This window comes from Sitodiplosis mosellana, unplaced genomic scaffold, assembly GCF_009176505.1.
Source record: "Sitodiplosis mosellana isolate CC-2019 unplaced genomic scaffold, AAFC_SMos_1.0 Smas_scaffold_6226, whole genome shotgun sequence".
Classification (NCBI taxonomy): domain Eukaryota; kingdom Metazoa; phylum Arthropoda; class Insecta; order Diptera; family Cecidomyiidae; genus Sitodiplosis; species Sitodiplosis mosellana.
Genome location: NW_022601467.1, coordinates 19,444,403 through 19,456,514, shown reverse-complemented (window position 1 = coordinate 19,456,514; position 12,112 = coordinate 19,444,403). Strand labels below are relative to the sequence as shown.

The following is a 12,112-nucleotide window of genomic DNA, read 5'->3' as shown; positions in this document are numbered from 1 at the left end:
TGTATCGTTCTCACATAGTTTTATAATATTAGGCAGTGTTAAATGGTATATAACATGATGGCCGACCATGATGGCCCAAAAACTACGATTTTTGGTTGTGTCCACGATAACTTTCGAACCGCTTAAACGATTTCGCTCAAATTTGGCCAGGAGTCACTATTAATAAATACCTTGGATGTATCAAAAGTTGGGCCAAATTGGACTAGTTCATCTGGTAATTTTCGGATGTCATAGAATTTCACCCGAGGGGGGACCCTTGGATTTTTTTGGAAATTTTTTTTTTCTTGTTTTCATAGAACGGATTTTTGATTTGTTTTAACACGATTTTATCATGTTAATCCGTGTTAAATGATTTATAACACGATGGCCGACCATGATTGACTTTTTTTTCTATATTTTTTTGAATTTTTTTTTCAACTTTTTTCATTTCAAAATGCATTTTCTGGTTTTTTATATCATTTTCTTATCGTTAGCCGTGTTAAATGATTGGTCAACCATGATGGTCTTCTTTTTAATTTTCATTTTCAACTTTTTTTCATTTAAAAATATACTATATGGGTCATTTTACATGATTACTTTGAGGACATCAACTTTAAAAAAATACTTGTGCGGAAAAGTCCGTTTTACGCTCGTAAAACTTTTTATTTTTATTGAGTACATAGTAGGGAACAAAATAAACAAATGCACGAGCGAAAAAAGTGTCCAAGATGCGTCTAACCATGTTCATTTTTTAAATAATTACATTTGTGTCCAAAAAATAATTTCATTACAGAAGTAAACAACGTTGAATCAGAGCAAAAAATTTAAAACCGAGGCAGTTTTTTTTGTTTTACTCTTGCATATTCGAAATGTTTCACTCTTTCACTTTCTCAATTATGAAAGGTGCATCTAATTAGACTAAATTTTGCCTGCAGAGAAGTCCTCGGAATGTACTTCAATCGAAAAGATCTCTTCTGTTCCTATCGAAGATTTTGACTATGCTCTTGTACTTACCCCAAACAAAATTTCAGTTGGCTCTATGTTTCCCTTGCTCCGCTAAATTCCTACATTCAAGTAGATGATTGGAAGAAGTAATGGCATGAAATGAAAGTGCCGAGTTTGTTTTTTTATCAACGGAATTTTTCATGTTCATTATCCTTAATGATCTACTTAATTTTTTGACTTGATTTGTATGTTTCGAATTTCTTCATGTTATCATCTCCATTAACCGGATTACTCGGGATTACAAAATCAAACAAGCTTTGTTTTTAAAAAAAGGAACAATTTATCTAGCTAATAATAGATTTTCTTCCTGTTATTTTTTTGTCGATTCGTTCTGAAGAAAATATGTGTATGTGTATGTGTAGGTTTGTGTGTTGACGTTGCAAAAGCAGACATAACGAAGCAAACGATATCAATTCATTGTAAGTTTACATGGTACCATCGGTTTTTTGGATTTGTATTTTCATTTCATTATTATTATTTTTTTGCTTTGTTTTGTGTTTCTTCGCAAAAAAAAAATTTGCTAATTGTCATCTATTGATTTGTGTATAATATTTTGGTATATTCTGGTAGCTCAGTTCAAAAATAACAATAAATTTTCCTATTAAGCACTCATTACGCTATTTTATTTAAATGGAATCTCTATTGTACCTATCTATGGACGTAGGATGGCTCAAAAAAAAAGTGCCAATTTTTTGGCGATTGTCAAGCTTCAATTGCTAAATTGCCTAAAAAAAATTGGATTGGAGTGAATAAATTGGTGGAGAGAGATATCGAAAACCCACTGCAATTGTGTTGAGTGGTTTGAAAAGCGATTTTTGTCCCATATTCAATGGTTTTCTGCATATGATAACCTCCCAAAAAAATGTTCAGCGTCGAATTTTTGGTGGAAAACGTCTAATTTTGTCATCATCATCAGAGAGAAGTAATGATCCAAAATGAATGAAAGTCACTATGCACCAGATTTTGACTTTTGCTTGCAAACTCGCATCCAAACCATCAGAAATGTGAGAAAAAATCGTTTTCAAAACCACTCGACAAAATCTGCTGTGGGTTTTTGATACGCTATCCACCAATTTATTCACTACAACTCTATTTCGTTGAGACAATTTAGCGATTAAAGCCAATCACCAATAAATTGTCACGTTTATTTTTTGGGCCACACTACTATGGAGTATTCGTCATATATTATTTTCTTTTTTTTCTTATTTGTTTCTTTATTTCATTTACTATGTCACGTTAATATTATTATTATTAATATTATTATTATTAGTTGTTGTTGTTGTTGTTGATTTTTTTTTCTTTTGACAGACTTTTAACTTCTTTGTTATGTTTTGATAAGTTATCTACACGTTCTGCGTTTCGTTTGTTTGTTTGTTTGTATGTGAGTGAGTTAGAGTGAGTGTATGCAAATTGTTTCCATTCTTTCGACCCATCGATCGTAATTTGTTATTTGATGGATGATTTTATTGCTGTTGTTATTTAAATATATTCTCTGATTTTTCGTCGATTTGTATGTTTCGATTCAATTGTGAGCGCGCATGTATGTTTGTATGTCTTCGGATTTTCATATGAATATGGTAAATTGTAAAATATGCTTATAAAAAATAATAAAAAAAAATTCTTTTACAATAACTTAAGACTGATTGGTTCAATTTCATTTGTTTGTTTTTTTCTTCCATTGTTTTTATTCATCTGTTTTATAAGTAGTGGTGTTTCTTTCATTTTATTACGGAACTACGAGTAAATAATAAATGTACACGTTTTTTTTTCTTCTTTATTCATCGATAGTGCAAAATATCTGAAATGTATATACGGTGGCTGCTAGCCACTGGCTAGTGTATGAAAATTTACAATTACACTCACATAATACCGTTTATTATTTGCATTTTTCGTTTGTTTGTTTCGAATTTTCGCACTAAAATGCAATTGTGATCAGATGCATTTCGAAACACACATCAATACATTGGAACTTTAAACAAATTTGCGCTAGAAAATATATCCCGAATTTATACTATTTGAATAGCAATTGCAAATTTTCATGCGCAAACCGTTCGCGCGAGCGCGCTTTCGCTTCAAAATCAGTATATATCTCGCCAAAGTTCTGCGCTGTCTGTGACAGATTTCATGCATAAAATTGTTTCTTCTTTTCTTCAAAAATTTTCCCGTTTTTTTTCTTCTTCGCATTGATTTTAATATTCTCTTTTTTATGTTCAGTTTCGTTTGTTATATTTTCCATCTTTTTCGTTTTTCCTGTATGCCATGTTGAGTTATCTAGTCTTGTCAAAAACAAAAAAAAACATTATATGCTAAACACCAAGTCGTCGTTTGATGCAACGACGATCCACAAAAATATACACTCATTGTTAAACTCAATAACATTGTATTTACACAGTTTTTCTTTCATGTGTTACATGATTTTACACGATTTTTTTTATCGGTTTAGTTTTACTCTTTTTTTTCCTCTCCAAGTGACGGTTGCCAGTGTCCCCTAGAAACACATGCACATCATCTACTTAAGATCGGTTTTAGTTTTTCTTTTCTTGTGTTGGTTTTATAATTAGTTATTTACAGCTAATTTGCTCGTTTGTCTTTTTAAAATAAAAATATTATGATTTCAGTTGTTGTTGTTTTCTTTTGCTTGTTTTTCATTTTACAGGATAATTAATATCGTATGAATATGCAATTATACGGAAATCATTGTTGCTTTTTGTTTTGTATTCAGGTTTGAATAAATGTGGCAAAATTTCTAATCCAGACCGATTGACTGCGAAATGTTCGGACGGGGCTCAAAATGAGATGCTCGGAAGTCAATTTCGGATGAAAATTAAAAGACGCAGAACAAATTTGTAATTAAAACGAAGAAAGAAGCAAAGAAGTAAGAGAAAACAAAGAAAACCAAATGGTTTTTGCTTTGTTTCTTCTTCTGTTTTCGAAGATTTTAAATCAAGATAATAAATTTTTCATCTAATCATTTTAGATTTTAGTGTTTTGTTTTTTGATAACCTCAAAAAAAAGAGGAAGCTTAAAGAAAGAGCAAACATTATGACTTGTATGGGTTTTTTCCTCTGGTTGTTTGTTGCTATCTGTTTATGTTCAGTTTTAGTGTTCAACTTCATTTTAACTAAACAATTGGAACTCCTTGAACTTCCATTATTTCATCTTGAGGTGATGGCCGTGCAAAGGGTTGTAGATGAGGTGGCGTTTGTTTTGATGTCATACCGCGCTGTGCGAATGGCGTACATCCGGGCTGAAGTGGCTGCCCTGGTTGATGGCCTGGCTGTAGACCGGGTTGTAGACCGTGTCCCGGTTGCATTCCAGGCGTTAATCGACATTGATCATTTTGGTGAACATAACGAGGGCGACGTGGTGAACGAGCTGTGGGCCGTGGTGGTTTATTCATCTCTTCCAAAACGGATGGTGCGACATATGTGAAACCCTATACATATTAGAGAACCATTAAAACCTGCTCTCTTTCCGTCTTTCCTTTTCATGGCAAAATAAAATTGATGACAACTTACTTGAAATATCGAGTTTTCGCTTTCACTCAATGTCGAAAATACGGGCGAATCGACTGGAATTTGTTTGGTAAACTTGGTATCGAATTGGGACACATCGTCTTCACTTCTCAGAATTGGTTTGATTGGCGGTTCCAAGCGTCTGGCTAGCACATCATCCCAGTTGACAAATTTGAAGAATGGATGCGCGCGAACCGCTTGACCATCATACGCATCGGCACCTAAGCGTAAATTCACTTGACGCTTCATCAGTCTACGTATCAAATCACGTGCATCAGGTGTGAGATAAGCGGGTAAATTTAATTTACCGCGCAATATTGCTTCAATTGTTTTTTTACGATTTTCCGCAGTGAACGGGGGCTGAAGGTGTTGTTTGTTGTTCGTTGAAACAAAGAATGCAACAGATTATTTCATTTGGTACCGGTAAATCAGTGAAAATTTGCTAGACACATACCAATCCTGTCAGCATATCATACATAAGAGCACCTAATGACCACCAATCGACCGCTTTTCCATGACCGCTACGCGTCAAAATCTCTGGCGCCCTATTCGATAGAATAAATAATGAAACAAAACGATTAGTTTTTTGTTTTGTTTAACAACGCTATTAAATTATTCTGTGCGACTTTGGAAAGCAATTAAATCATTAATCATATATGCACGCGCACACACAATTATTACTTGTTTGAATACTTGTTTCGTTTTTGTGTTTTCACTTCTACTTACATATATTCGATCGTTCCGCAAAATGTATGGGTTACGATACCTTCTTGTATATGTTCTTTACATAGGCCGAAATCGGTTAATTTTACGTGACCTTCGGCATCCAATAAAATATTTTCTGGTTTTAAGTCTCTATAAATAATGCCAAGTGCATGCAAATGTTCCAACGCTAATATGATCTCGCTTAGGTAAAAGCTAAAATGGACGAATTGAAAATCGATAAGCATTCGGTTTCAGGGTGCGACGATACATAGTTTGTATGGCATGTAATTTGAATGCAATAGTTGCATTTTACGGCGAATGACATTCGATAAGTACTTACCAAGCTGTATCTTCTAAAAAAATTCCCTCGCGTTCGAGGTGCATAAATAATTCTCCGCCACTTAAGTATTCCAAGATGAGATAGAGCTTTCCATCGGTTTGAAATGCATAATTGAGTTCAACAATAAATGGATGCTGTAACATTGACATGATATGACACATTTTAGTTAATGAATGGCTCGTTTTTTTCCTTCAAATAGACATCGGATTCGAAAGGAAATATATGTATGTGTTTGAATTGGAAATCAGTGTGGTTACCTTGACGGCTTCTAATATGTTGCGTTCGGCTCTTGTGTGTGCTGTGTCTTTTTGTGTTCGTAGTATTGATACTTTTTTCAATACTTTCATCGCAAAGAATTGGTTCATATCACGACCACTTGTTTTTCGGACCTGTTCGAATGGGGCGTATGAATAAATTTCAATTGATCGTTCTCATTTTGAATGAAGTACTTGCAGATTCGCTTTAAAATAATTGAAATGTTTGTTTTATTCACCTGGAACACTTTTCCATAGCCACCTTTGCCCAACACTTTTTTCAATTCGAAATCTTCTGGTCCTAATTTTGATGTGCCGGGATTTACGATTTCTTGGGACAATTGGATTTTTTCCATTTCGCTACCTTCCACACTGCAAATAAAGAAATAAAATATTTAGCATATTTTCAACGTTCATTCAGAGCACTTCGATGGCTCAGAATGGAATTTAGTTTGATTGATTTATTTTCTTCTACTTACTCGATGCCATCGAATCGTAGTTCTGGTTCGATATCACCCTGTACCAAAATAAAAGATCAAAATTCATTAATCGATGTGACAAGCCGTGTTTTGACAAAACATTTTTAATCTGACGAATTTCTAACAATAGAAACCATGTCGTGTTTATCATTTATTATTTTAATTACTATGGAGTACCCCAATACGAGACTTTCCTGGAGGTAAAAAATTATTCCATAACAAAATGCGTGATCACATCAATTTTTTTTCGGGAGATAGATAGCAGCACAATTGATACGAATTTTAAAAATTTACAATAATATATAAATCATATTCTCGCCTATCTCTACACAATGCGAAAGATATATATGCATGAATCATGTAGCCGATAAGAGCAACAGTGCGACAGAATTGAAAATAAAACGGCAAATAGTAGATACACACACAAAAGGTCAGCGTTGGACGGCAGCTGTTACGAGATGTGTGCAATATAAACAAGAATGTTTGTCTCCCCAAATCGGTGGCAATTATAAACAGGAAATTCCGATGATTCTTGACTAAATACCATTCGGAGAGCCAATTTGATTTGTTGACTTGTGCTGATTCGCATGCACATACAAGAACCGAGTATTTTTGTACACATGAGCAATATCATTCGGTTGGCTATCTATGACAATGCACGCGTGCTCTCTCTTTCCCTCTGTCTTTCGCTACCTGCTAATGTCAAATGGAATCGTGCAAGTTTGGCAAAGCGATAATAATATTTATTTGCGATGATGTGTCACACAAACGAAATGTCACTATCCTGTCGATCGGAAGGGATTTTTGAAATTTTCTACAACACAACCCGTTTCAATCAAATTTCAAGATCATTCATGTTAAATAATCGATTCAATGGCCATTAAATTCGCAAAAGTCGAACGCAATTACACCGCTATATATTTTCATAAATGAATGTAAGTGTTTATATTTGCTGCTTTTGATAAGAGGCCAATATTATCAGTTGATTTCCTCTTTATTTTCCAGCCAAAAAAAAAAGAGATAAGGAATTCGTAAGGTCGGTGCAGAATATCCGCCATAGAATCGATGAATTCGCAAAAAGGATTAAATTATTTAACATTTTTCATCGCAGGGACTTCGATAAGACAGACAACGAGTAATTCTAACTGTAATTCTTATCGATACTATTTTTGATTGATCGCTAGTGGAACACAGGAAACCCCCCTCGCTAATTTTTTTTTTTAGTAAAAGTGATTGACGATTCAAAAATCGAGTTTCGAAGAATGAATTTGCTAGAAAATAAAATACCGCGAAATATATTCTGATATCAACAGCAGTGTTTAGATATTGAATTTGCTCTCGAATTAGATAGTGAACATTTTCTCTCCTCAATCTGACTGAATACTTCATTATTCTATGAAATGCAGTGGAAAAAAAGCCATTATCGTTTTAAAAGAGGGAAAAAAAGTGTCAGACAAACTCGTGTTCAAAATTGCTGATTTGACTTTATTGTTCGGGTCTTGAGATTTCTATTGATTATTTCTCTACATATACATTGTTTGGAATTGTTTTCGTTTTCTTCTTCCACTTCTACATCGGGCAACGAAATATATTGTACAATATTTACAATCATAAGATGAACGAGTTCGCTCTTTGTCATTTTCACAATTCGGCGAGACAAACGTGTGTATAAGCGAATTTCAGACTCGTTTGTATATCGATATGACAAAAAAAGAAGAGTATATACCCCGAAGATTGAGCAAAGGAAAAAATTGAAGAAAAAAATAAGAAGAAGAAGAACTGGAAGAAAAATTCGCATGCTGTTGCTGTTTGGTTCTTGTATGTGAGAGATGTACTGATAGGTTGGAGAACGGGTATGAGAGAAGCTGACTCTTTCTGACAGCGCAATGACGACATCTGTTGCATAAAATATTTATCAAATGCCGATTTGCACCGAAACCCACGTGGTTTATTTGTATTGCATAGTTTTTTTTTCGTTTCTTTTGTTTTTGTTAACGATGAGAATATCTATTGTCTGAATAACAATGATAATCGACACGAAATGTCGATAAATATACGGACCGATTGAGGCGCACAATTTTCAATGAATCAAGTGTATTGATAACATACAGCTGTGCATGCAAATTGTATATGTGTATAATGTGCCATTCAGTTTTATTTCTTTTTTCACTACCTCAGTGCCGCCAATAAGACACCGACAAAAAAAAACGACAGCTACTGTCGCTGATTTAACACATTCAAAAAAAAAAAAAACAAACAAAGCAAAAAATGGGTTTTAACCATACCATTTTGACCGATTGGAATGTCTTTCTAATGTGTTTGTGCAGACCATTATCTTCGTATTTGAATCATACTATAAATGAATATGAATTCCGTAAAATTTGTCGAACGTACTATGCCAGTATTAAATAAATAATAGAAAAATGAAACTTCTTATTCTGACATAAAATGCATAATAATTTTTCAATCATTTTTTCAATGTCAGAATAAAAAGATTCGAATTTTTCATTATTTATTCAAATGAATATGTTAAAAAGGAACGGAGAAAGAGATAAACATAACAAAGCAAAGAAAAAACTTGCGATCGTAAGCAGTGAAAGTATGAAACATAACCGATCCAAGGAACTAATTCATGGTTTTTTAAACCCATTACCAATAAAATACATATATACACACATGTATTTTATCTACACATATGCAAACCATGGTGTCGGCGTGATTTGAGATTTATTTCGATTTAAAAATTCTCGATTTGTATTTGAGAGAGTGAGCGCAAAAAAGGGGGACAGTTTTTTTTTCCTCGCAGACAGACACCGAAGAAGAAGAAAATATGTAAATAAAAAAGAAATACAACGTGAGAGAACCAATTTCAAAATGAAACATAAACAAAATATCATTTGTTTTCCTGTGACGTCTTTCAAAATACGATTTTTTTTTCTCTCGATGTGTTTGAGAAATGCGTTATGAAATGTTTGTTTATGTTTTTGGAGGAAGAAAGAGAGAAAGAGAGAGAGCGAGATAGAGGGACAGAAATATTTCTTTGCAATGCAGTCGAAACAAATCCGATCGTCGTTGTTTTTGAAAGAGGTGAATGTACATTCAAATTTCAACAAATTTGTCTGCTTCACGCATTCATGTGACAAATGGGGTTTTGATTTTAAAATTAGTGGAGATTTGGTTTTTCTTTTCAAATTAGCAACAAACGTGTTTCATTACCTCGTCAACTTCGATGATGTCGTCGTCGGAGTCAGGTGCTCTGTTTGGATCATCTTCATGTATATCATGTAGTTCCAATTCAAAAACGTCAGCCATAATAATGAATTTTGAATTTGTCCACACCGTCAATCTCTATTATCAAAAACGGTTTTTTATGTGTTTCTGTTTTTGTTTTTCCGCTGAATACGCGTTACGTATTCCGTGTGTCTCACTTTGAAACGTATTTATTTCTTTCGTCGCACCTTTCTTCACTGTACAATACCACACTGTGGGTTACAGTGTTTTTGATGGTTTTTTTTCTTCTTTTTTTCCTCTGTTTTATCAAGTTCTGCACTTTTATTAATTAAATACGTTCCATACGCGCCCGTGTGCTTTCATTTGTGGGTATACATTTATTTTTTATGTTAAAATATATATATTGTTAAGCATTGGCGGGTTCCTGGTTTCTAAAAATAATTATGATATTTTGGCACTCTAGTTAGTTATTGGGCTTCCATATTTTGTTGCTGTTGTTGCTGTTGTTATCGTTATTTATTTATTTTTTATGTCTTTTTTGCAATAAATTACTTGAATTCTCTCGTGATTTCTCTCCACACATCGTGTGGCTTCCATATTTCACGGCAAGTGACTTGAAATCATGATTGATTATTTCTTTTTTTTCGAATTAGATCCAATCGAAATGCTGCTTTAAACATACACACACACACTTGATGCGTATCAATGAATGGCTATTTCCGTTTGATATCTGATAAAACTTTTAACAAACAATACTTTTGGCAACTCGTTTCAAATTTGAATAAAAAACATACTCTCACACAAACACGCACACAACGAATGACATTATTGGTGGCGTAGCATTTGAATGGGAATTCGAAAGATATCAAAAGCCCATCGGAGCGAATGTGGAATATGGGCAAAACAAAGTCAATGTATCAATTTGAAATGTTTGAAAGTGATAAGAATTAGCCAATGATTACAGTTTCATGAAAAAATTGGGTCGACCGCACAACATTCTTCATGGAAACCGTTAGAGGTGAAAGGATATGAATATGAAATGGTGTTCATGCTCAAGTTTTTCATTTACAATGTACGATTCTGCCTCTCTTGTTTTCAATATAGTCATTGATGTAACGAAAATCGTTTGAAAAGAAAAAATTAAACGTGCATAACGAAAGAGAGTAGTGAATGCAAAAAAAAAAACAACAGCACCACACTATATTAATGCAAGGATAAATTGTGCAAAAACCTTGTTGAGGTTTCAAACCTTCGAAATATTGCAAACATTGTTTTGATTTGATACATGTCAAGAAATGAGTTGTACGAGTCAAGTTTCTAGAGCGCGCGATCGGTCTGTGTTATCGGTGCTATCGATGACAATAAAACGATACTATTGATAGTTAATGTTTTTTATGATCCTTTATGGTCATTTAACTCAATATATTTATCAATAAATAAAACATCCGAACGAACACAAGCAACAAAAAAATCTATCATTTCGTGTTCATTCCAACAAAAATGTGAAACGAAGCAAAATCGTGGAAAGAGACAGGCACAAAAATTATTATGTCTTAAAATTCGAAATGGATGGCCAATTCTTGTGGCAATCAAGATATGTTAATGTATGTGTGTGTGTGTGTTTTACTCTTGTTTTGTTATAATTCGCATGATTAGAACATTCGAAAAAAAAAATATTTATATTTATATACATATTTATGTATATAAATTGAAAATATATATATATTATATTTGGGTGCACTTTGTGTATGCTTAGTAATTTACACGCGCGCAAGTTCAATACTCACACTATCTCACATAAGCCGTACGGAAAAACGAACGTGAGAGAAAAAAAAAACTATTTAATTCAACCTCACCACACACAGTACTGGCAACGTTAAATGAAAGCAACTCGCACACTTGTAAATAAACATTAAAATTTCGATGTGTGTTGTATAACTCAATTTTCGATTCCACAATCCACGCACTATATACTATAACCAAATAGAACACAACAGAAAAACGTCAAAACCCGAAGTCGAAAATAAAAGGGCAAAATAAAATCCAAATTTTATGCATTTATCAACGAAAAACAATGAATTTTTGCTTGCAATTTTCGACTGTAAATTTTATCTTGCGTTTTTTTTCATTAAATTTTCTTCGTTTAAATAGAATGGAGTCCTTGATATTAGCAAAAATCTGTACTATGTGTGAATGTTATTTACAAATTGTGTGAAATATTTCGTTTAAGCACTTCGATTTTTCTTATGAATTTGCTTATATTTTTTGCAAATTTTCATCATTTTACACCGAAAATACACACATCCATCTGTATTTTCACAATTTTACGACACTTTCCAATGTATATTTCACTCGGATGATTTGTTTTGATTCTTTTTATTTGGCAGCCTTTCTATGAAAGGGCACATAAAAACGCGTGTTTTCGTTCCGATAAACCTCACTAATCTAAATTCATTTAATCATACTTCAATGGAAATATTTTGCAGTGGCAGCATTCAAATACACTGCACGCGTATAATGGCCTACTTTTTGGTTGATTTTTTTTTTAAGTTTCTGCGTGTGGCAGCACTTCCTAACTTGAATTCTTCAGAAAGATATGATAAT

General features: G+C 33.3%; 1 protein-coding gene and 1 long non-coding RNA gene across 17 annotated transcripts; one reads left to right on the top strand and one right to left on the bottom strand.

Moving 5' to 3' along the window:
• Positions 1-3,347: 3,347 nt before the first annotated feature.
• On the bottom strand, positions 3,348-12,043 carry LOC129578728 (ribosomal protein S6 kinase beta-2). 16 transcript variants are annotated; one of them, XM_055467720.1, is made up of 12 exons: positions 11,713-11,970; positions 11,296-11,481; positions 10,061-10,247; positions 9,494-9,939; positions 6,278-6,315; positions 6,038-6,170; positions 5,802-5,933; positions 5,545-5,678; positions 5,226-5,417; positions 4,954-5,044; positions 4,503-4,859; positions 3,348-4,420 (listed from the first exon to the last, which is right to left on the bottom strand). In XM_055467720.1, the coding sequence occupies exons 4-12, from the start codon at positions 9,587-9,589 to the stop codon at positions 4,106-4,108; spliced, it is 1,488 nt and encodes a 495-aa protein (XP_055323695.1). In that variant the 5' UTR covers positions 9,590-9,939; positions 10,061-10,247; positions 11,296-11,481; positions 11,713-11,970; the 3' UTR covers positions 3,348-4,105. The 16 variants fall into 16 exon arrangements, with proteins under 16 accessions (XP_055323695.1, XP_055323697.1, XP_055323702.1 ...); XM_055467722.1 differs by having other exon boundaries at positions 10,061-10,121; XM_055467727.1 differs by having other exon boundaries at positions 10,061-10,121; positions 11,365-11,481.
• On the top strand, positions 6,746-7,587 carry LOC129578731 (uncharacterized). The gene is made up of 2 exons (XR_008689133.1): positions 6,746-7,212; positions 7,283-7,587. It is a non-coding gene; the product is annotated as an uncharacterized LOC129578731 (long non-coding RNA).
• Positions 12,044-12,112: the final 69 nt, after the last annotated feature.

Excerpts from the sequence above, each read along its gene's own strand:
- LOC129578728 (XM_055467729.1), bottom strand. The coding sequence starts at position 9,589 with ATGGCTGACGTTTTTGAATTGGAACTACATGATATACATGAAGATGAT. Across the intron at positions 6,171-6,277 it reads CTACGATTCGATGGCATCGA|TGTGGAAGGTAGCGAAATGG; the intron begins GTAAGTAGAAGA and ends CTTTATTTGCAG. Across the intron at positions 4,860-4,953 it reads ATGATATGCTGACAGGATTG|CCCCCGTTCACTGCGGAAAA; the intron begins GTATGTGTCTAG and ends CAACACCTTCAG.